This window comes from Cyrtonyx montezumae, unplaced genomic scaffold (genome assembly GCF_038088225.1).
Source record: "Cyrtonyx montezumae isolate F1298 unplaced genomic scaffold, pur_monq_1.0 scaffold_21, whole genome shotgun sequence".
NCBI lineage: Eukaryota > Metazoa > Chordata > Aves > Galliformes > Odontophoridae > Cyrtonyx > Cyrtonyx montezumae.
The window spans coordinates 3,487,382-3,512,211 of NW_027071948.1; the positions used below are offsets into that span (position 1 = coordinate 3,487,382).

General features: G+C 40.4%; 1 protein-coding gene across 10 annotated transcripts in view; it reads left to right on the plus strand.

Moving 5' to 3' along the window:
- KIF1B (kinesin family member 1B) overlaps positions 1 to 24,830 on the plus strand; it is a 78,159-nt gene that overhangs the window by 41,011 nt on the left and 12,318 nt on the right. For 6 of the 10 annotated variants that reach the window (XM_065738089.1, XM_065738092.1, XM_065738091.1 and 3 more), the window contains 14 exons: positions 9,129 to 9,222; positions 9,954 to 10,102; positions 10,690 to 10,868; positions 11,321 to 11,458; positions 12,182 to 12,430; positions 17,678 to 17,796; positions 19,353 to 19,438; positions 19,566 to 19,695; positions 20,054 to 20,216; positions 20,822 to 20,912; positions 21,518 to 21,636; positions 22,533 to 22,588; positions 24,199 to 24,307; positions 24,678 to 24,744. In XM_065738089.1, coding sequence (XP_065594161.1) covers positions 9,129 to 9,222; positions 9,954 to 10,102; positions 10,690 to 10,868; positions 11,321 to 11,458; positions 12,182 to 12,430; positions 17,678 to 17,796; positions 19,353 to 19,438; positions 19,566 to 19,695; positions 20,054 to 20,216; positions 20,822 to 20,912; positions 21,518 to 21,636; positions 22,533 to 22,588; positions 24,199 to 24,307; positions 24,678 to 24,744 — 1,749 coding nt within the window. Of the gene's footprint in view, positions 1 to 1,475; positions 4,340 to 9,128; positions 9,223 to 9,953; positions 10,103 to 10,689; positions 10,869 to 11,320; positions 11,459 to 12,181; positions 12,431 to 17,677; positions 17,797 to 19,352; positions 19,439 to 19,565; positions 19,696 to 20,053; positions 20,217 to 20,821; positions 20,913 to 21,517; positions 21,637 to 22,532; positions 22,589 to 24,198; positions 24,308 to 24,677; positions 24,745 to 24,830 lie in introns of those variants that run through there. The other 4 variants (XM_065738095.1, XM_065738096.1, XM_065738097.1 and 1 more) reach the window with 2 other exon arrangements.

Consider the following 24,830-nt stretch of genomic DNA (forward strand, 5'->3'; position numbering starts at 1 on the left):
AGCCCAAAAAAATGAATCGTAGGCTATAGAGCTTGTTGACCACAGGGCAGAACAATATTTCTTATTCCCTTTCACTGTTCCAAAACAAATTATACTGTATTCCCCATTCTGTGTGACCTACCAGGAACCCGTGGTTTGTAGTTGATGACCTGGGTTTCCTTTGCTTTTAGAATAACTGTCACTTACTGTTCCTGATTTCTTGTGTATTAGAACTCCGTGTGGAACAATAGGGACACTATAGAGGCTCATTGGAGACTGACTGCTGTGTTTTATTGAAAACGATGCGGGTTCTAGTGGATAACATAGCACTAATACATAGGACTTTCCTTTACTTATTCAAGAGATATCTTAAATTAGTAATTCCTTTGGAAAAAAAGTAGTCTGACTTTAATTCCTTGTGGCAGTAAGCAGTAACGGGGGTGTGCTTAACTTTGCAGTATACCTGAACAAACATTCCTAGCATATGGAAACCTGAAGCACTGCTCATTCCAAATCACTTAGCAAAAGATGGAAAACTTGTAATGAAGAAGCAAAACCAGCATGACACTTAGCAAGTGTGTGGAAGCTCTAGGGTTTGAGAAGAGAACAAATCAAGGATATAAAATTGAGAGTTTGTATTAAAACAATTGAAATTAAAAAAAAAATCACTACTACTACATTCTTCTGAATCTCATTCTTCGGACAGTCAAGACCTGTTTATTTTTATTAAACTATACAAGGTGACAAATGGAAAACAAACACACCTCTGAAACTCTGGTTCTGGATGTCCTTTTAGCTTGTAGCAAATCTGGAAGTATGAACCACTGTCTTCACCTGTCCTAGTGGCACTTACAGTCCTTTAACATTGAACCTTTCGGCTGCTTCTGTTGATTTTTTCTTATCGTCTAACACTTCTCTGGCTGCTGTTGTAGTGAAGCGGATTCTAAACTTGAGCATCCCTGCAACTATGTGCAACGTTACTAACCAGTGTTAACCCGACTTACTCTGGCTGCTCATGGCATCTTCTATGATGGCTGTTACAATCACCTACGTGGGGAGGATTTGCTGAAAGAAGCAACAGCAGTAACCAAGGCAAATGTGTGTGGCGGGGATTTGCATGTCCTCGTAGCATGTGTGAAGTGCAGTTTTCACTTTTTTTTTTTTGTCTATTTTTAATCAGGAACTTTTTTTTCTTCTTGTTATAAAGATTTTTGGAAGGGATTGGGAGGGAAGAGTTTAGACTACCTGATACTTTGAGATAAGATTTCTAAGTGTAATGTTAATTTAGTGAAGAGATCCAATTTTGACAGTCCATGACTCTCGAAGATGTGTTTATGTCCTAACACTCAGTCTTCAGGGACTGCCTTATCATTTGTTCTATTTTGATTTTTGATTTAGTTTTCTTTGCCTGCTACTTCTTGTTTAGCTTTTCCGTTTTCTTACAATTTTAATTTTGGTTATTTTGGGGCCACTTCTTGATTTTTGTTTTTCCAAAGGATGCAGACTCTGATAGTGGGGATGATTCGGACAAGAGATCGTGTGAGGAGAGTTGGAGACTGATCACTTCCCTGAGAGAGAAGCTGCCCCCCAGCAAGCTCCAAACCATTGTAAAAAAGTGTGGCCTCCCCAGCAGTGGGAAGAAACGAGAGCCTATTAAAATGTACCAGATCCCCCAACGCCGACGCCTTAGCAAAGACTCCAAATGGGTTACCATCTCAGACTTAAAGATCCAGGCTGTGAAAGAGATTTGCTATGAGGTAGCGCTCAATGACTTCAGGCACACTAGACAGGAGATTGAGGCTTTGGCCATTGTTAAAATGAAGGAGCTTTGTGCCATGTATGGGAAAAAAGATCCAAATGAGCGTGAATCATGGCGAGCTGTTGCCCGTGATGTCTGGGATACAGTAGGAGTTGGAGATGAGAAAATTGAAGATGTTATGGCCAACGGTAAAGGAGTAACTGATGTGGATGACCTTAAGGTGCATATAGACAAGCTGGAAGATATTTTGCAAGAGGTGAAGAAGCAGAACAACATGAAGGATGAAGAGATAAAAGTTCTTAGAAATAAGATGCTAAAAATGGAGAAGGTATTACCACTGATAGGGTCTGCAGAGAAAGCTCAGGCAGCTGTGGCTAATGTTAAATCTCCAAACTCTGCCAGTGTAGCAGATGTGGATAAGAAGCCCACAGATGACTTACGAAGAAGTGACAATGATGAACTTGCTAAAGAGGAGCGTGTTTCTCAGCTAATGGCAGGTGACCCAGCTTTCAGACGTGGGCGACTGCGTTGGATGAGGCAAGAACAGATTCGATTTAAAAATCTGCAGCAGCAGGAAATAGCCAAACAGCTTCGTCGGCAAAATATGCCTCACCGGTTTATCCCGCCTGAAAATCGCAAGCCCCGGTTTCCTTTCAAAAGCAACCCCAAGCACAGGAACTCGTGGAGTCCAGGCACTCATATAATTATCACAGAGGATGAAGTTATTGAGGTTAGAATTCCGAAAGATGATGATAAGAGCAAAGATGAAAACAAAGAAAAAGAAAGTAGAGGTGCTTCTAAAGACCCTCAGCAGCTGTGGAATCTTTATGGCCCGCAGAGGAATCAAGATAATATCCAAATTAACAGGCAGCAGCTAAACGCGCCGCCGCAGCCCAGCAGTCAGCAGCAGCCGTCGCCTCAGTTGCGCTGGAGAAGCAATTCCCTCAACAACGGCTCTCAAAAATCCTTGCGGCGTCAGAGCTCGGGCTCATCGGAATCCCTGTGCAGCGGGCAGCAGAACCCAGACCTGCAGACTTTCCAGCAGAAGCGGCACATCCACCAGCACCGCCAGCCGTACTGCAGCCACGGCGCTGGAGGCAGCGCGGAGGGCGGTGCCGCTCACTCCCACTCCAAACAGACTGAGCGGCCTAACCACTACCACCAGTTCGTCACGCCCCCGCGGATGAGGCGCCAGTTCTCGGCGCCAAACCTCAAAGCGGGCAGAGAGACCGCAGTATGAGCAGTTGGCCGAGGCTAGTCGTGGGGAGGAGAGAGGCAGGGGCAATGCTGGCTTCTTTAGAAACAGCCAGGATTGGCTCTGCTTCTGTCTTGGGTTTGGCCAGGTCGAACTTGAGTAATTTGGCACAAGGTACCGGCCCTTCGGCCCGTTTGGTTTGCATGCGACTTGGTGCAGTTCTAACAGCATCGGTGGGAAGAAAATTCTGACAAATTGTAATCACATTCTCCATAGACTAGAAGATTTGGAGGGAGGGACGTGGATGGGAGAGCTCTGCTAGCACATTTACCGATTTTTTTATTTTATTTTTGTGTGTGTGCGTGTATCTTGGAGTATTTTTCTAATGTTGAAAATATTGTCTGGAACTTACCAAGTACTGCCTTCCTCCCGTGTTTTATGTAGACAATCAAAAGAGGAATTTAGTTTATAGCATTGAATGTTTTTTGTGCCTTTTTTTCTGATTTTTTTGAAATAAGGAAACTGATCATCTGTTTTAGAATTGATCTGGCTCTTCAATATTTTCCACTCTTAATTCAGATTCTTAATAGTTATCTATAAACCAAAAGCTGGCTGACAAGATGTGGCTTTTTGTACAGAGGAAGGAAGAGAAGCTGTTGGGCCACAACAGTCTTGAGCAGGACATGGTTTTGTCCTTCTGCATAAGTTCCTGATCGTTGGTATGAAATTGCTGTGACAGTGAAGCTTGTCTGAATGGAATTTTATGTCAGAATATATCTATGATTGAAGCAATATTTTGGAAATAAGATTTTTCTAATTCCCATCGCATCTCTTTAATGTGATGGTTTTTAATTACTACACAGGGATTGTGGAAAGGAACTGGGATTTTTTGGTTCCCTGAATGGTGCAGAAAGAAGCCTCTCAGAGCTCATTCTTATTTTAGGTTTCCAGTTTTCTCGGGCTGTGAGTTGGGGGGATACTCTTGAAATAGTTTTCATAGGAAGATGTATAGATTAATACTTCCAATTGGCTGGGATAAAGACAGGAGAACAGAACTGTTTCATAATGCAATACCTCATCTTAGTGCCTTTGGTCTTGGATTTATACCCCCGTGTCAAGACTTGTTTTAACCAAGGAGAAGATCACATTTAGGAGAAAGTAATATTAGTTTTCCTTCTCCCCCCACGCAGAGTGCAGGTTAGAAATTGTAATATGTCTCGTGGTCTGAAGTGTCTGTGATTGCAGTTGATTTTCTGTGAAACAAATGCTTGCAGACCTCACTTCAGGTTGTTCCAAACAAATTACAGAAAAAATGCTAATTAAGGAATAACTTTTATAAGTTTGGGGTTTCGTCCCAGTTTAATTAAATATCACCTTCGTTCTTTCAGAATTTCTGAAAGTGCAAAACAAAACTGAGCATATTGCTAAAACTGTGGACAAAGTGGAAGCCAATCTAAAGCTTTGAGGAGAACTTATTTTTGCAGTTAACTTGAGAAAGAAAAAATAAATCAAAACACCACTGTGGCTGCTGTGCCAGGTCTGGGGAGATCAATCCATTTTGCAGTGCCTTTGTACAGCCGAATGACTTGTGCTATTTTGCACGAACATCCTTGATTTACTTGAGGTTGCTTTTTTTTTTTTTTGATTAAAACAAGAGCCCTACTGGTAGTTGTCACTTCTACATGTTTCAGCATAGCTGAAGAAAAAAGTGCCCCAAGCTTACTTTCCTTCTTCTTTTTGTTTCTTGTCCTACTTTTTTATTTCCCAGCTATGCATGGTGTAGGTGCTGGTTGCAACATGTGGCAGCCATGCATCGTTTGTGTGTTGTTTTAATCAAATGTCAGCACTGCAGCCTCTGCACACGTTATTGATAGAATACTGCCCTCTGGTACAGGAGATCCAGAGTAGGTCCTCTGACAGCCCTACCAGGATGATCCCACCATTTGAGATGGGTTTGTTTTTCAAACAGATGTAATTTGTTCACCTGTGACATTGCAGCCAACTTGAACAAAGTAATTAAAACATCACATCCAAAATTGCCTTGATTCTTCAAGTAAAACCTTGTAGATGAGCAATACTTTGAGCATGAGTCAAATTTGCAAAATGAGGTTTTGGGCTGCAGGTACAGTGCTGTTGGCTTTTCTGTTGGGAATTTTGTTTTAGTAGTGCACTGTACTTTACCCTTGAGGTGCACAAAAACAGGATTTTCTTGCACATCCTTGGGAAGGCTTTTTCTCTTCTAAAACATAGAAAATCCTTTCAGCTCCATAGGAATACACAATAGGTGGTAAGAGAAAAACAAGTGAGTATTGTCTCATTTATTTGCTGAGGATTGTGGCTACCTCTGCAAAATCACCGTGTGATTTGAGTTCTGCACAAGCACAGGTACTGACATGAGTCTGAAAACTCCTGTTTGTTGCTTAAATACTGAAGGTGCTTTGTTTTGTTTTGTTTTGCCAATTTCTGAGAAGAAATGCCTAAAAGTGCCTGGATGGGGTGACAGTAAATGAACAGTAGGTTACCATCAATCTGCTACCCCATTGTTTTAGTGCAGAGCTAGAAGAGCAGCCCTGCTTGTGTTCTTGTCTTGTGGATGACGAGAAATAGGAATAGTGGTTGTCAGGATGGAGTCCAGCCTGCTCAGAGGAAGCAGCTTTCTTCTTGGGTTTTAGAAGAGTACTGCACAAGTGAAGCTTGGGAAAAAAATACTTTAAAATAATCATCCACTTTCAGAATTGAGTATTAATTAAAATTAATTAAAATGAAGTGCCTTGTCTTAAAAGGGAAACTCATGGATCTCCTTGTAGCAGTCAGAGATACGCACACTTCTCACTTTCATTTGCCCCATTAATGCAGAATGAACACTAATGCAGCTGCTTGCATAGGATACTGTGTACAAAGGCATTCAGGTTAATGGAGATGTTGCATCCATGATGGGAGTGCTGTTTTAATTAGTTTAATCGCCATTGCTAAGTGCTGATGTGCTGTGTGCTTTGACAGCTGGCTGATATCCACCTGTGCCATAGTGGTGATTTCTTAAATATCCTTTAAGACTCACTGGGAACATGTGGATTAGGGATTGGGTGGGGAAATGCATGCCACTAATGCTCCTCTGATTGACTTGAACATCCTTTCTCAAGCGATGTGAATTTAGGGATCTGTCGAATTAGAGGATGCTATTTTTATCAGTGCGTTCAGCACGGTTTCAATATTTCCCTCACTGTTTGTCCTTTATCCTTTATATGTTAAAAGTTTGTCCTTTATACTTTATATGTTGAAATTTGACTTTGACACTATCCTTTGAAACTCTTCAGAAGCTGCCAAATAAGAATTCTATGCTGTGTGCCCATTTGTACTGTAAAGAAAGCAGTGAACTGCCTTTGAAGTAAATGGGATTTTCAGATCTGTCCGTTGTTTAAGAAAAAAACAGTTTTTGGATTGTCTTAAGAGCAAGAATCTGCCTCGTGAAAAGCAGAACTGGTTTGTATTGTAACAAGTGCTCTTTCAATAAACTATGAAATACTCTTGTAAGTGTCAGAGTTGTCTCAGTGAAATGGAAATGAAACTTGCTGGCTTGGCCTGATTTTATTTCTTGTCTCGGGGTTGGTATTGTTCTAGCTCAGTTACATGTAAAGTTTCCTTTATTGTTCCTCAATCTGGTTCTTGTAAATCCGTCCACCTTGAAGGTTCTGCTGTAAACTTGGGTGAAAAGAGCTTACGAAGATTTGTGTCTACTGTCAGAGTTCATTTACAAAAGAGTAATGGTAGTGCAAGCGGTTTCAGGTCGTGCTGCTCTCAGTGCAGTCCTGCTGCAGCATTTTATATGCTGTTTATCCAAATCCTGGAAGAAAATACAGAGCTGGCTGTTTGAAATAGGCTTTTATTGTACTTCAAATGCAGGAGGGACTTGCATACACCGCAGAACCTCTGCAGACATCACCTGGGTCCAGAGCACCCTAGCTGTGATATGGGATTCTGATTTAAAAGCTGGTCAGTCTGATCCTTTCAGCTTTGGCCTAGGCTGAGTTGAGGGAGATTTTCTCTTGGTACTGACAATTATATGAGTATGAACACTGATGAGATCTGGAAATCCTGCTCTGGAGTGCTCAGTGTCTCAGCAGAGCACACCAGCCCTTTTTACAGTCTAGTGCACCTTCTGTAAGTGAACCAACCTGAAATTCACCCTCCTTCTGTTGCTCAGGACCAATTACTTTAAGAACTGCCATTATATTAAGTACTAGGAGGCAACCAGAGTCCTGTTTTTCTGCTTAGATAAGTGGCACCCATTTCTTTCTTACATTGTGGAAGATTAAACTTCAATTCTGCTTAGTTTTAAAAGTAATGGGTATTTTCTTAGTGGAGAATTCAAGTATTGATGCATTTACATGGCTCACAAGTCTGAAAATACAAAGAAAAGATGAGAAGAGCAAGTCTTTGTCTTTGAATGAATGCAGTGGTTTTGTTTTCTCATTCTGAAAGTAGAGTTTCACAGTAGAGCCCATTTTATTTTCCTTGAAGTGTTGTGTTATCAACATGGGTGGTGGGGGGAAAAAGACTGAAGAGGATGCCTTCACATTAATGTTTATGAATGCTCTGGGTATTTCAGAGCTATAGATATGTCCGAAGTAAGTTCCTTAAGTGCAGAGTAGCTTTATGGTGAAGAAGGAGAAGCATTTATAGAGGAAATTAGAAAATTAAAGCAGGGTGTCAGACAAAGGTAATAGTTTGGTTTCCTCTTCTTGAAGCCATGGGGTGTGTAGGGTCTTAACTCATCAGAAGTTTTACATTTTCAGCATGTTCCAAGAGCACAGCTGCTGTTTTTATTAATGACACCTCCACTAAATATTACTTAATACTTTTAAGATCTGTTTTATTTCAGAATGGTTTTTATTTCTAAAGGTTTCTGACTGATGCTTTGTCGCAGTGTGATTACACCACCTTTAACAGTATTGAATGTTTCTCTTGCTGTGTGAGTACAAAGTAATGGAACTCTTCAAGTGGGACCATTAACAGAATGGAAGGACAGTGCAGAGCTTTCCCTCTGTAGCTGTCAGTCTTTAAGACTGCATAGCTGCAGGCAGTATTGGGAAGAATGATAGGGCTTCGGTCTGTGGAAGAGAGGAGGTCAGAGTAAGAGATGAGTGACTGCAAGAATTCTCTTAAATAACTCTGCAGCACTCCTGCTGAGCTGTGGTTGGATATTTGCCTCCTTATCCTTGTAGAAAAACCTTAAGAAGTTGATTTAACTTGTGTAACACATGCCAAAGTATTAACTTGAAAACAATGAGGCAGGCTCTAGGCCCAGGAGCACGGTGACTATCGATTCCAAATATCTTGAATGAACTGTGAAAAATTGTAATTGATGCAAAAAACACAGAATGGTGGGAAGCACTTCCTTTAGCAGCAAGTACAGCAGTGGTTGTACAGGCTTTTATTTCAAGGTACAGTGATGCTGAACAGGAGACCTCTCTGCTCATAAGACTTAGACCTGAGTGACCCAAATATGTGTATGTGTATGGAGCTGGGGTATAGAGTTCATATAGTAAGTCATGTCCTTCCCTTTGGAAGAACTCCATGAGTCTTTCTTTATTGGATTAAGGCATGGTATGTGTTTAGAGCTAACACGCTTCTGCCTTAAAGAAGCTCAGCCTTTTTTGAAGTGATATTTCATCTTCTGCTGTATTAAATGCAGCATTGAGACCCCTGGAAGGGAAATATAATTGAAAACAAAATGCCATTTTTCTAGAATTTGAAATGAATTTAATTATATCGAAAGACAAAACAATGGTGCTGATAATCCTTCTGTTTGAGAAAATGAAGCCAAATAATACTCTTATTTTTTTCCATACTCTTCCTTGTCTGTCTCTCATGTTTCTGCACGCACATTCCCAAAAATCCACATTTTCCAGTCTTTACCAAAAAAACCTAATCCTGAACGTTTTCTTCTTACAGCTGTTTTGAGCATGGATATCTGTTGATTTAAAAAGAACAACAGCATCTTGGTTGTGTTGGCTTCTGCCTACTGCCTTCCTATTTTCCAAGAGCAGATTATACTAAAATAATAGTTGTGAGCGTGTGACAGAGATGTCTTTATTTATTTCTTCTTTGTCTGTCATTCCATCTGATGTGTTTGTGTCTCTTGACTGTTCTTGCTTTCGTCTGTCCTCCTACACAGTATCTCCTCTCTCCCCGCAGGACTATGAGAGTAAGCTGCAGGCCTTGCAGAAGCAGGTAGAGACACGATCCTTGGCAGCTGAAACAACAGAGGAGGAAGAAGAGGAGGAGGAAGGTGAGTCTGAAGCTAAAAATGATTTGGGTACCATCAAGCCTAAATGAGCAGTTGCTATAACATCTCTCGTAATAGATAAAATGTAAATATTCTCAATATGTAATTGTCATGGAATAAAAATGGAAAATAGGTATTCACAGAATGTTCCACATAAATAGTTGGTACATATCCTCAAAATCGATTGATGTATAAAGTAGCTTAGTGGAATTATAAGCTTTGACTTGGTGATTTTGAATTTACAGGAATCTGTCTCTTGGTACTAATGGCATTAAAGTATTTAAAATAATACCTGTTGCTTTTGTTTCATTGCTCTCATTTATGAGTTTCCTTTTTTTTCCTCCTCCGCAGGTATTCTTATGTACTGTGACATCCTTGAATAATTCAATTTCTGGACACTAGACAGAGCTTTATTAGTTCTGTATTACTTGCTTTAATTCCTGTGTTTTAGCATTATCTTTTATGACTGTCAACTGATTTAAAATGATAGGAATAGGATGTTCTTGTTTTCTGTGTCCCACGTCCTCTTACTTGACATTTTAACTCTGGTGCCGGTAGCGAGAAAAATTGAATCTAATTTTTCTTTGCTGATCTGAATTAAAAGTGCAGATTTCTGTTCTGTTTTTCTCTCCCAGAAAAGGTAATCAGAATTGGATGGTACAGCCAGCAGCAGTGTTTGGTATTGCATGTGACGGCTTAGGGAAGTGTTCTCTTTCTTTCTTTCCTCTTCCTAGTGACCTGGACACGACACGAGTATGAGCTTGCACAGTGGGCTTTCAGGAAATGGAAGTTTCACCAGTTCACTTCACTGAGGGACCAGCTCTGGGGAAATGCTGTGTATCTGAAAGAAGCCAATGCAATCAGTGTGGAATTAAAGAAAAAGGTAGAAGCATGCAGAGTATCTGTGAATTTTTTGATTCATTGCTGTTGACTGTGTAGTCCTTCTGTAAATGCTGAGTCTCTTACTGTCTTTAAAGTTCCATGTTTTTAATATATTGGTTTGGGCTTTAAAGGGTTCAGAAAATTGCAGGCCTTTCTGGTTCAGGCTTCTGGTTGAATGAGTATCTTATGCAAATCTGTTGGATATTCTTCTCTTCATTTCCCTTATGTCATTCCTGTCCATATCATAAACACATGTGCATGCAGATTCCCCCTGGGGCCTCAGTTTTCCTTTTCACTTATAACTTCATGTGGTCAATTATCTCCTTAAGAAGAAATGAATGCTGCAGGGTATGCTAAGTCTGTAGTTTTCCAGATCTCTGCTAGCTATGAGAAGAGTAAGCTGTATGTATTCAGCTGAAAAACGTCTCGACTATTTTAAACAAACAAAAAAATGATCACATGAATTAACAAAATGGAATCTCTTCAGAGAAGTAGAATTCACACTCCCTTCATACGTTGCATTAGGTTTTGTCTCCATCCCCTTTGTGATACTGATACCTGATTTCTCTGAACTTCTTTTCCATTCAGGTGCAGTTTCAGTTTGTCCTGCTGACAGACACCCTCTACTCACCACTGCCTCCAGAGCTTTTGCCCCCTGAGATGGAGAAGAGCCAGGACAACAGGCCTTTTCCCCGGACAGTGGTAGCTGTGGAAGTCCAGGATCTGAAGAATGGAGCAACACATTACTGGTCCTTAGAAAAACTCAAGTATGCAGATGTTGCTGGAGAACAAACTTCTTTATATCCTAGGAACTTAACTGAAAAAATGTTATCCCTTGCTGTTCCTTCTCTGTTTCATTTGGCTTTCAGTGTCATCTCAAATGCCAACTTTCTGCCAAAACTACCTTAAATTACCCAGTGACTAGATGACAAAAAAAGCATTGTTAGAAGTTTGAATTGAATCCAAGAAATGTGCACTCTTTGGAGGTGACCATGCTTTGTGGTTTGTGGTTGTAGCCTGCAAATATTCACCCAAATCCCTTCTGTGTCATGGGTTTCATGCTGCACAGTGGTAAACGCTCCTTCATTCTGTAATTTTCTTTTCCTTCTTATCATTTGATATAGGTGATTTCAGTGTACCCTGAGTTCTTTTGCTTTTTGTTGTTGCTGTTTTTCCCCCTCTCTGTATTAACTTTTGAATCCTTCTCTCCTCTGTGCAGGCAGCGATTGGACCTTATGCGTGAGATGTATGACCGAGCTGGAGAGATGGCATCAAATACACAGGATGAGAGTGAAAGCACAATGACAGGCAGTGACCCCTTTTATGATCGATTTCACTGGTTCAAGCTGGTTGGAAGGTATGTGATGATAATCTCAGCTCCTGGTATAGCTCTCCTCAGTGTGTGGATGGGATTACATTGAGCGTGGCTGTAAGCTGTATGGCTGCTTAGTGTCTGTTCTGCGTGCTGTCTTGTGGGGATTTTTGACAGACTGAAACGATACTGAAGAGCAGAAATTGCCCCTCTTAAAGTTTCCAGTCCTGGTATAATGTTAGAGAATGTGATTTAACTGAACACTAAGTAAACTCTATTTTTTTTAATAAAGTTGCTTAGCTAAGTCCTATCTAAAATCACTGGAGGAGTGCACAAAGAAATATGAAGAACACTGGAAAGGATGGGAGAAGTGGTCCAGTGCCTTATTTACATACGTGGTTCAAATGATTTAAGTTCTTCTGAAACAAGGATTATCTAATGGTTGCATCTCGACAGTGTTTTTATTTACAAAATTGATGCATGTTGGAAATAAGAATTGTTGCTCTGTTAAATGGATGTGCTGTCAGTATCTGTATGTTCACCCATCTTTGTATTCATTTTTTGCTTATTCAAACTCGGTCCACGGATGCTCTTTTTCCTGGCTCTGTTAGCAATCCCTTTCCTCATGTTCCATTCATATTGAGATGGTTTGAAACCTTTGCTTGTTGCTCGGTTGGGCTCTGTGCTGATGGCAACAGACGACTATTAAATGAAGCATTCTTCTTTCCCCTCACTGTGTTAATCAGTATTCCATTAACTGATATCTAGCTCCCCCATTTTCCATGGCTGCGTGAATGAGCATCTTGCTGATCGCACGCCCTCCCCCACTTTCTCCACGGCTGACTCTGACATCACTGAACTGGCTGATGAGCAGCAGGATGAGATGGAGGACTTTGATGATGAGGCCTTTGTGGATGATACGGGCTCCGACGCTGGAACTGAGGAGGGATCAGACCTCTTCAATGATGGGCACGACCCGTTTTACGACCGATCCCCTTGGTTCATTTTAGTGGGAAGGTTGGTGAGGTTACTGTGAGAATGGCCAAAAGGGACCAGCTCTTGCTGTAGATTGCAGTGTCTATGCCTTCTGTTGCATAGGATATCTATCCAGACAGCCATAATAGCTGTCTGCATCAATTGGAATTCCAAGAGAATGAATGTAGGTTAACACTAAGGTTTAAATTCTACTATCAGAGGCCATGAAGGCCAAGGTAATAATTGAGAAAACATTATTTAGGTGTGACAGTGAATATACTTCTAGTTATAGATGACTGTCACAACATAGAGTGAATGTGGTTTTGCTTCTGTACAATATTTAAGCCTTATTTATAGCAGTGGTCTATTTAGCCATTGCAAGATCATGAAGATGAGATTGTAGTGTCTAGTTTACTCATATAGAAGAGAATATCAGGGTATGGTGGGAAGTCTTTAAGTCTAGTCCGATACATTTATTTTTGGAAAACTAGTTTAGCATCCTCTGTGTGGGAAGAGAAGATGGCATGTGGAGAAGGGAGAGTGACTTTCTTGATGAGGAAGAGTATGCTTTGAGATCATTTGACTCTCAGATGGTGTGACTCTCAGACTGTTGTGTAGCAGAAGGTGGTTATCATTAAAAATGACTGCCTGCTGTGTTTATCAGTGTGTTCCCATATATTCTATACTTGAATTTCTAAAACAAGATGGCCTAATGTCTTTTAGACAGCTTATTTATCCAATTTTACCAATCCAGATCTGATTAAGGTGTTACCAGATCTCATTCTGTGCTGTGGACTCTAAATGCAGCAAGTTCCATTAAAATAAACTTTGTACTTCGTACTATTACTTCACAGATAGTCTTGATCAAACAAGTAGCAGCATGTAAGTCATGGAAAGAAACTGAAGTGTTTTATTTAGTGACTCTACTGCCCTTCTGGTACCACTCACCCAACTGCATTTTGACTTATTTGATCTCTGTGTGAGCCAGTGTACTTTCAGCTCAGCAAGGCAGGTGGTCAACACAGCTATTGTACAAAGCCTGGGGGGGTAAGATGGAACAAAGGAGGAGGACCCAGAGCTTGACTTTAACCTGTTCTGTGATTGTAAGAAGGGAACAGTCCTGGTTGGGAAAGAGGGATCTTTTTTACAGTTTCCTCAAGTGCAGGAACTCAGCTTTGTTATTTGTTAAAATGAGCAACTCTTTGTTCTTTTGAAAAGAGCAACAACAAGAGAAACTTTTAGAGTAGTTCAGCTGTATTGTCTAACCTCATTCTTTGTCTGTAGTGCATCTATTAACCAATTGCAATCAAAACTTGAAACTCTTTTGATCTTATTGTCAAAGCAGAAATTATGGTTAGTAGAGATGCAAGTAACTGCAGCAGCAGTTCGCTTTGATCTCTGTGAATTTGTGCCCTTATGTGCAGTGTCTGATAATGTGTTAATTTTCAGGTTAATCTGATGCACAGGGGTCGTTTTGGGAAAGCCCTTTTATCAGGCTGGGCAGTGGCTGCTGGTGAGTTAAAGCTCACTGCACTGTTTGTGAAGGCGAGGCTGCTTTCTGTGGCAGTGCTCATCCTGGGCAGGTTCTCCTTTGGTGCATGATCTTCCAGCACAGGGCCTCCAGTGCTTGGGAAAAACGTGAACTATTCATCTTTATTTCACAGGCTTCAGGAAACACAAGCTGAGCAAACGCAGTGTGCTGTGAGAGCAGTGGTGCTTCCTGGCAGTTACACAGCTTGCTTCCCGTTTCCATGTGTTAAGGAGAATACAGAGCTTTGTCTGTAGGCAGACATAGGAAGCTGCAGCAGTTAAGGGACAGTTCTGTTCCATGTGAGCTGCACGCAATAAAGGGCTTTGCCTGTGCTGTGAATCGTGGTGAGGAGTGGAATTTTGTATTATTTCTGGACAGCCATCTAAATGACTTTTTTTCCCATCTGTTGGTTAAATCCCATGTGTTTTCCTAGTGCACTGATTGCATCAGCAGAAAGTTATTTAACCCCCAATCAGCAGACACAGTTTTGATTCCTCGTTGTTTTACAGCATGAGAATTCTACTTTTTGAGCAGTGTATCTTTGGGTATCAGAGGACCTGTCCATCTAGGTAGCTATTATCTTGAGCACCACGCAGTGTTCAGCTCTTAACAAAACCAACATTCTTGATTGCTTTTAATTAACTGTGTACTGTTTTACGTGTTGTGAATATGGAACAAAAAGAAGAAAACTTTTAATTTTCTTTATATTGGCAATAATGAGTTCAGGTCATGAAGGAGAGGACGGGGAGAGATTGATCATGCCGTTGTCCAACTCCTTGGGCATCACAGTATTTATTTTCCCTGCTCTGCACTGTGATGACCTTCTATTTGTACTGTAATTAAAGAAGAAAGAAAAGGGGGAAAGAAAAAGAGCTGGTCCCTTTAGCCATCTCTTCTGGCATACGGGGATGTTTTTAAGACTGATTCCTTTTAGTTGTGTGACATAGTGAACGTTGGCTGTGCTTGTAAGGGAGGTGGGAGAGGATCATGGGACGCTTCATTTATATCTTGACATGTTCATTTAAAAATCTGTTGTCATTCTGAGTTCTTTTGGTTTTGTTTGATTTCCAAACAATTTGTGTTTGTTAAATTTCTTTTCTAGTTCTTGTTGTGAGTATGCTATTTTACCTCACCAGTTTTTCTGCTAATACAACTCCCCCCTTTCAGTCTGCTGGGCTAAGGTGCAGGGGGACACTTGTGTATGGGCTGCCTGGGGAGTGGGAATCCCCTGCATGTGGGGAGGAGAAGGATAACATTAATATTTCATCCACTCCAACTCGATGCTGACTTAGGACGAAGCAGAAGGAGTGGCACTTGAAGGAGTATAGCAGCATAGAAGTGCTCTTTCCCTGCACACCAATGGTGGCTCTCCGTTCTACAGAAGATAGTCAGCATTGACTGCAGCAAATGGAAAGCTGAAGACTTTTTGTATTATGTGCTTTTCTTTCTCTAAGTTAAAATGATTCAAGCGAGCCGTGTGGCTGCGTGGAAAGGCATTAAGGGCAGTGAGAAATACTTCTTTCTTTGGCTTTCTGCTGAGGTGGCAAAAGTGCAGTTGTCAGTGAAGCTGAGTGCTTTGGCAGCCGTACGTTGGATAGCGGCTTCAGAACATGAGTCACACATACAGAAATATGTTTTTCATGCAGTTAAAATTTTTACTTTCTAGTAGTCTGGCTTTGGAGTAGGAAGGCTTCTGTACTGACTGCCTCTATTAGTTATGAAACTGTTGCTTGTATACATATTGGTACAGTATTCCTTTCTGCAGGGAAAAATATCCGCTCTCCCCAACTTCAGATGTGGTTTTCAAACTCCTTTTTTCCTGATGAGCCCAGAAGTGCCTTCCTGGCCACCATCCCTCGTCCGGTCCGAGTGAACAGTTCCAGTCCGTTAGTGTGGGGGCTGTTCTTTCTGCATGGTGGGATGCTGCTTTTTCAGATGAGCACTGCTGAAGTTTCAAAGCTGAAAACAAAAATGCTTCCTTGGGGGGGGGGGGGGAAATAATCCAATTGTGTCACTTTTAAATTTCATATCTCCTCTCTTCCCCTGCTTTATCCACGTTTACCTCACTTGGGAGCAGACTGAAAAGGAGTCGGATCCTAATCATAGTCAACTGTTAAGTTGCAGTTTTTTGTCATTGTATCATTTTCTTAATTTTTGTTTGTTTTTTTACTTTTGTAACTTCATTAATCATTCTCTTTTCTATTGCATTTTGTCACTGTTTCATTTTCAGTAGCATTATTTTCGTCTCTTTGGTTCACAGCTGACACCTGTTTGGTTACCTTATCATTTCAAGATAATTCATTCTGGGAGCAGGCGTTGACCCCATGGAGGAGCACTTACCTTCTCTAGCTTTGGTTCTTAGCTGTGTGTCACAAATAACTGAGTTTGGATGAATTTAGAGCACTTGCAGCTGATGGCACCAGGCAGAGGCAGTGAATGTCCTGAGCTCTCTTTGTCCTGTTTTGTCACACAGGACTTTCCCAGTGAATATTCAACTAGAAGAGTTATGAATCACAGAAATTAATTATGTTTAATAGAGCCTGATAAAAAGGACTGCAAGAAGCAAATCCAGCTAAACAAATCACTAATGTTTCGGTATAATTTAATATGCATAAATTCATAATAATTCCCTACATAATTAGTTAGCAACTTTTAATTTAGCAACTGGTAAAACAATTGGTTAAGCTTCCATCCATCTCAGCCTTCTGAGCTATGAAACAGCCCACTTAGATCACTCTGCCTTTTTTTCCCCCTTTCTGAGAACCATCTTTAACCTGACTTGTTGGGCTTCTCCACATTTCAAGTCTTGCTGGAGCTCGTTGCTCTGAAGTGTGGTGTTTTAAGAATTTCTGCAGCTCACTGCAGAAACTTAGAGTAACTTGGTCATCTTAATTTTTAATTAAAATATATACAATAAAACTTGTTAACTGTTCCAAAATAGACCCTGCTTGTAATTATATATGACTTTACAAATTACTGTATAGCAGGATCATCCAGTGCTGGCCCTGAATGCTGTTATTCATATGCAAACTGTCATTTCTAAGTGGTTGCTATAGAGTACAGTTGTGTTTTAAAGATAGAAATGTAACCCTTTATAAATAAATACAAATATCTAAATAAAGATATTTATCAGTGTTCCACTATCCATACACTTATTGAACCTTCCAGGAAACCTGGCAGATGGGTTTTCATTTATTGAGGAATTTCTGATTCCTCTACAAACAATGTAATCTAATGTATGTAGAGGAGAAAACATTCAGTCAGATTTCAGTTTTAAGGAGTTTCTAGTTGTTCACTAAAATATTTGAGACTGTGTGCACAGTATATCAATTCCCTTTTGATTTATTTAAAACTGTGCTCATAGGGTGGAAAAATTAAATAATGCATTATATTTAGTAGTTCCTTAGACTTGAACCATCCTAATAACAGCTCTGTTCACAACTGTAGCACATCTAGAACTACTTTTAAAAAGCCATCACCTTAGATGTTCTCCTTCATATGTTTTGTAACTCACTAATATGAGCCCTCTGTCTCCAGTTTACTGTGATTTAGAGTGTTTTGTGGCTTTGCTTAGCTCTGACACTGCTCATGAGCCCCGTGCGGGCAGTGTGGATACCAGGCCACAGTACAGGTCTAACAGATGGAGTGAAGTAGGCTGTCTGAAGATTTGAATATGCCATTAGCCAAGCAAATGCTGCAGTCTGGTTTTGCAGACGGTGCCTAATGCTGTTTGTGTTTTCTTTCCTTCTTATTACCAGAGCATTTGTGTACCTGAGCAATCTGCTGTACCCTGTGCCTCTGATTCACCGGGTCGCTGTTGTCAGTGAGAAGGGAGAAGTGCGAGGATTTCTGCGAGTAGCAGTGCAAGCTATAGCAGGTGAGCTGCTCAGCAAGCTTCGTGTTCCAGCTCTGTGGTACACCCTGTGTAGCTTTAAAAAACATACAATCCAACAGCAACTGTTCTCTCTTAAACCTAAATAATTCTAGTGTTTCAAAGAACACTTTTTCCCTTGAAAAAGTTTTGATAGCAACTTAATAACAGCGGTACAGTCATGTGGACCAAGCGTGGGTAAAGCTTTAAATGATGATACTGACCAGAGGCTTTGAACACGATGATGGAATGCAATGCTGCTTTTTAAGTCAGCACAAAATAAAGCAAAGGTTCTTCTTCTGACACCCAATGTAAACAGAGCACAAGGGTATGTGCAAGTCTGATAATTGTGGTGACTCGCAGAATGTAAAACGTACTGTGTGTTTGTTCTTCTTAAACCACCATTCTGAGCAATGTGTAGAAGTGTGCTCCATCATTCTCTGGCTGAGTAGCATGTGTAGAGGTTCCTGAACAGTTTTCAGCCTAATACAAACAAAATTCAGTACCAGTTTTCTGCTTCATTGCCTCACGAAAACATGCAGGCTCAGAAACTAGGTAACAAGCTGGAGCAGGGTGGGTATTTAGGAGCAGTAACTGCTCCATACAGTTTTGAACTGCCATTGTATGCATGCCAGAGCCTAATGTTTGCTAGTCACCTGCTAACAGTGGATTTTTACTATGAAGTCATCTAGTTGAGTTTTACTGTTGGTAGTTAGCCACGTTTCATCAGTGCTGGTGAGACCACAGATGCTTCCCATTGTTTGTCTTTTTTAGCAGTGGCTACCTGCCAACATTTCTTTATTTAGGTATGGTATCCTTGGAAGATTTTCTCCCCATGGGAATGTATAATGAAATCTCAGACCTCAAAGATGTGTGAGAATCACTCTGGCAGGGACTAGAATGGCAACTGAAATAAAATCAATGTTAATGTGTACAATAGACTTACTTCTAGTTTAGTTTGGTCTCCATGGCATTGTCATCCAAATAAATGGATGATATAAAGGAATACACTATGACTGTTAGCAGCTGAAATGTGGGCATCTTGAAAAAGTGCTTTGGCTTTATTTGGTCTCTAGGTGAAGTTTCAAAGCACATTCTGAATCTCGAATTTCTCCTGTAAGAATGCATTTACTGTGGAAAGAACAGCTGGCATTTAAGCAGCCTCCTTGCTGGTACTCTCCATATAAGAGGGAGAGGTGAAATGGACAGATCGTATAGGCAAGAACCATCATTCAAACTTGGGTCATGTACTCATGGAGCTTTGCTAGTGTGATTGCTTCATGTATGACTACATAATATTAGATGGCAGTTTATATCAGTGTGGTATACTCCCCATGAGGGTCATCATATTACACTAAGTTCAAGTGTAATATTCAGAAGTAAACAAGTAATCAAAATGAACATTAAGATCATTTTGCATTTGTAAACTCTGTAAAGTTTAGGTATATTCACAGTTAAGCTTGATGGCTTGTCTTGGTTTCACACACTGAAGACTTCTGTTATCAGCTGTCTGCTTTCTGCTCTTCTCCCATCGTGCTTTTTCCTTTCTTAATGCTTTGTAGCTGATGAAGAAGCCCCTGATTATGGGTCTGGTATTCGACAGTCCGGCACAGCTAAAATTTCATTCGATAATGAATATTTTGACAAGGTAAGTATTCAATTTTAATTAAGTATCTTTGGGCACAATAACTTACGTGTTTAAGAGAAATGTTAAATCAGTTAGAGGAAGAAAGATGTGGGAAACTGATAAATGCAACTTCATTTGAATTTTTTAGAGTGACTTTTCTTCTGTTGCGATGACTCGATCCGGACTGTCATTGGAAGAATTAAGAATTGTGGAAGGGCAGGGACAAAATTCAGAGGTTATCACTCCTCCAGAGGAGATAAACAGAATGAACGAGCTAGGTAAGCAAGGAATATGTAGAATTTCTTTTGAGAACTTCAGGGTAATGTCGGGAACTTTCAGTCAGTGGTAAAAATGGATTTGGAATGTCCTTAAAAACATGATAGATAGGGGGAGGTTGTTACTAATGTATTGCATATGGTAGCTGCTGTGTTCTTTGTTTGAAGAACTATGCAGAATAATTGTTTATGTGTACTTAAGAGCTATTTTTTTTAATCATAAAAAGCAATTTGAATGTGTGATGGGAATACATTGCTGCCTGAAGGAACATTTTTAAGGAAAAAAAAAAAAGTCAGCAACCAAAACACAAAAATCACCTGAACCAAAAATTTAATACTGGGGGCTGTTTGTCACTTTCAGACCTGAAGTCCTCCACTCTACTGGATGGAAAAATGACTATGGAAGGATTCACTGAAGAAGTTGGTAATCACTTGAAACTGGGCAGTGTGTTCACCTTCCGTGTGACAGTGCTGCAGGCCAGTGGCATCCTTCCTGAATACGCAGACATTTTCTGCCAGTTCAAGTAAGAATTTGCTCTTATTTGCATTAGAAAATGGATGGTTTAATAGTGAGCACAAATAATAGCAGGGAATGTAGGGTCCGATGGAGAGCTTTTCAAAGCAGTGGTACAGCAGAGAAAAATGCCCTGTCTGCTATCAGAGTTCCTACTACAGACACTGCCTGCTTTGTGTTAGCATGGTGTCAAGGAGTGAAGCTTTGCAGAAAGGAGTTAAGAATCTGAGTGGGCTCCTGAAGTGGCTAGTTTTTTAGGTTTTTGATTGAATTTTTCCTGTTTAATTATCAATATTAAAATGCTCAGGCACAAAACCTTCATGACCCTTGAATAAGTCAGTGTCTCTCCAGTAAAAATGTTTGATTTATTTTCTTAGGAAAGAGAATAAAATTTTGGTGCCATAAAGCCAAAAGAGGAGTTTTGGTCGTGATGTACAGAAATTGCAGTCCCAATGATTCTAAGCTGTATGTGACTTTAGGCCGTTTTGCAGCTCCCTTTCAACCTGTGGCAGACTAGATGTATGAGTTTACTTCTGGTGTTGGGCTCACAGCTCAGCAGTCTCCACTAAGCTGTACTGTTGTTTTTTTTTTGTCTGTCTTTCCATTTTTAAAAAGCTTTTTACACCGTCACGATGAAGCTTTCTCAACAGAACCTCTCAAAAACAATGGACGAGGGACTCCACTTGGTTTTTACCATGTTCAAAATGTAAGTACAACTTCAGATGAATAGTAAGCGATTGTTATAGCACTGGGGAGTTGTGTGTATCCTTCCTGTTAACCTCATGAGAGGTGTGTAGGAAGGAGGGGCAAGGGGAATTACTAAGAATAGATAGTAGGAGGAGTGATCAGATGGATGATGTAATCCCCAATGGAGAACAAATTACAGAATGATTCTATGTGGAAGATTTAACTCCTCAAATTTGCATCTATTTCCTGCCTTTAAAATCTCTGTTTCCATTCCAGGATGTGCAATTAAAGCTGTCTAGAATTCAGGAAGTAAAATATGTATGAATAGCAGTTCTCATGATCTCAAATGAACAGAATAAATCTGTTGTCATAAACTGTGAAATCCCTTTGCTGCCTGTAGCTTCCTCTTCTGCTACTTGAAATGAATCATACTGAGGCTTTCAATTTTTTCTTTACTAGAGATCAGAATTAATGCTTGGAACAAAAAGGAATGCAGCTGCTTTTTTTTTTTTTATGGGGAGCTCCTCTGAACAGTGTGAAGACTTGTAGACTTCTAAAATTAAAATCACATTTTTAAGGCTTGTTTTCTTTTTGCTTCAATTTCTTTCCTCGCTTTTTTAACAGATTGCTGTGGAAGTGACAGAATCATTTGTGGAGTACATCAAAACGAAGCCTATTGTTTTTGAAGTCTTTGGACATTACCAGCAGCATCCTCTCCATCTGCAAGGGCAGGATCTCAATAGGTATTGTTCACTGTTCTGGCATAAAAGCTGATGTGACACTGTTCAGGTTCCTTCTGCAGCTCAGGCAGTTTTCATACTCCTGAAGTTATGTAGCCAAGTAGGAATCCTGACTAATGGAAGTGTGCTGGCAGAGGCCTGTTTACCCAGCATAGTGTGTTTTGTTAATGAGTGATGGGATTGTCTTACCACATCAAATGTGGACTGCTGCTTTGCTGATACTGTTGCATCTACCCTACACATGCTGGCAGTAGCATGTTGTCTGGAGGACTCAGATCTCAGTTCTGAGTAAATCCTCATGCTCTGCAAGGTGCAGTATTCCCTCAGAACAAGTGGCCTGATGCATAGAGATAGGATGAAAAAGGAAGAGAGGCAAAACTAAGGGAAAAAGATGAGGCTTTCCACATATTATGTACTTTGGGATTACTGAGAGTTTGAATTTTTGGATTTGGAGAAGGGACCTTTAATCCTCTAATTCCACAGTTTAAGGGAGAGAAGGCTGTTTGGATTACTTGGTCTGGTTAGCATTCCTGCTGAGAGCAGCAGCTGCAGGGAGGCAGCATGTGCTAGTTTTAAGAGAAAATGTCAGTTGAAGCTTGTGCCCTTTCTTGAAGATATTTTGGGAAATGCCTGTTATCCAGTTAAAATTTAAGTGCAGGATGAGGGTGGAGTATTTGGAGAGTATAAATAGATACTTTTCTCAACAGCTAGAATTAATTAAGTTAGAATAGGAAAAGGATTAGTCAGAGAAGTGAGCTGAATCCACTTGTGACAGGTGATATTTACCTGTCTTCATAGGACTGTGGGAGTCCTTTTAACGACAAATACTGGAGCGTGTATCTATTTGTATATAACTTTGCCTAGCAGCTTATATAAAATCTCTCTTCTTTTCTCTGTAGCCCTCCACAGCCTTCTCGAAGATTCTTTCCTCCCCCTATGCCACTTTCAAAGCCAGGTGAGAACAGTTCTCTGATTCTGTGCATCACATGATTGTTTGATGTGGAAGATGAGGGTTTAGAATACAATTGAGCCAGTCAGGGCACCAAGAAAAATAGAGTGAGCGTTGCAAAGGGCATCAGATCCATCTTTGTCTACCTTTCTCTTAATGTATTCAACCTTCTCTTGCAGTAAATGTATCTTGGGTCATTAAAGGGCAGAATTCCTTTCCTGAGGTGTTAAGTGTGTTCCATGAGTTCTGGCTGTGACTTTTCATGTGCTTACTGAGCACTTGACTGGAAATCTGCTTATTCATTAACCATGGTCTTTCTGCTGCGTAACGTTTTTGGTCAGTGAGTCAGTCTTGTTGACATCTATTCTTGTTTTTCTTTGCTTAATTTTAACAATGCATGCTGAACTCTTCTGGTTGTTTTTTTTTTTCCCATTTCACCTCTTACTCCTTCTGCTTAATCTCACCTGCATGTTTCTACTATTGCTGTTTTTGTGTGTTCCGTTCCCTTTGCAGACCACGAAAGAAAAATTGAATTAATTAGGTATCTTATGTCTGGCTATGTAAACGTGCATGTGCTGAACACACTATCTGAGCATGCCAACGTGCTTGCATCCTCTGCTGTGGCTGCTTTCCAGGATGGGGCTGACCAGCTGCCACCCTTTCTGTTTCTGCCTGTTCCCAGCTGTCAGAGTGAGCGGGCTCCTAAACGAGATGGTTAGTAGCCAAATTTGATCTACAGTAGAGGTAGAAGTAGTTTGAAAACATGCTTCAGGGATCCTTTTTCCTTATTTTTATCTTGGAATATTCTTGGGTGTAGAACTGCTGTGGCTGCAGTTACGGAAAGATGATGCCATGTTTATGTTCAGGGTTATGCTAGAGAAAATGAACTCCAGGATGCTACGTATCACAAATTCTTCTGCAGCCCTGTGTTTATTCCCCCAGATTTCCCAAACCTCTGTTTTCTTATCTTCTGGAAATAATTTTGTAACGTCAGGGTGAGAGATGCTGTGTATGCAAATAGCAGATATAGAGGAGTCATTCTGCTGTGTTCTGTAGAGGCTTCTGTTTTGCTGATTTGCATCTTTTCTGTTTTGCATCGTGTGTTTTGTTGCTGACTTGGTCTGTACAGTGCTGTTCCTTTCTTTCTCTGGATTATGTCTTATTCAGCTTCTTTATGTGCTCATTTTATCAGAACTGGTACAGGAGATAAGCACTTTACAACATAAGAATGAAGACCAAATTCTTAAGTTCTTAATTTACTTTCTTCTGTGGGGAAGGAAAAATAATGTATTCTGGGTTAAAAAAATGTTGCAGATGAAGAGATCATTTCTAAATTCCAAGCTGTTAAACAGTAAAGTAGCTGCTGGACATCTGAGGAAACTGTTTTCCCATGGATCTACAAAAACTTCTGTTTCATTACAAGTTTTTTTTTTTTTGGATGCTTCTCTTTTATTGTGATTTTCATTTTTATTATTTTTTTTAAGCTAAGTAACCTGTTTAGATACAGCACTTTGAGGAGTAGTGCTGTGAACATTCACATCGTGGAACAAAGTGTGACCTGAACATGTGCACAGAATACATGCTCTTTATAAACTATTCTTTTTTCTGTCTTTAAGTGCCAGCTACAAAGCTAAATACTGTGAGCAAACCCAGCTTGGGCCAGAGTGTGAGCAAATATGACCTCCTTGTCTGGTTTGAGATCAGCGAGTTGGAGCCAACTGGCGAGTAAGTCAGGCATTAATCACTTGTGTTTTAAGAGTGGTGGTTAATGGGAAGTAGATCTTTTACTGTGTTCTGTTCAGACAGTGATCTTTGGATGGGGTTGGAATTAGATGATCTTTGAGGGCTGGGGACATTTTCTGCAGAGTTTTCCAGAGATTGGACGTGAGGAAATGGTTTCGTGCTTCTTTGGAGGAGGTTTAGATTGGACATTAGTTATGTATTTTCACCAGCAACGAACAAATCCATTGTAAAAGTTGGTGGCAGTCTTATGTCTTCAGATATTATACAGAGAGGTAAATGCTGGTGGCAGAATACAGACCAACGTTGCTGTGCTTTTGTTTTTCCTGCCTGCTGATTTCTGTGTCTCACACAGGTATATTCCTGCTATTGTGGACCACACTGGATGCCTGCCTTGTCAGGGCACATTCCTGCTTCATCAGGTACTAATGAAGGCTGTAGAACAGCACGTTTCATCTCTACAGGGGATGAGAGTGCTAATGATAGATTTTTGTCTCTCTCGTGTCTT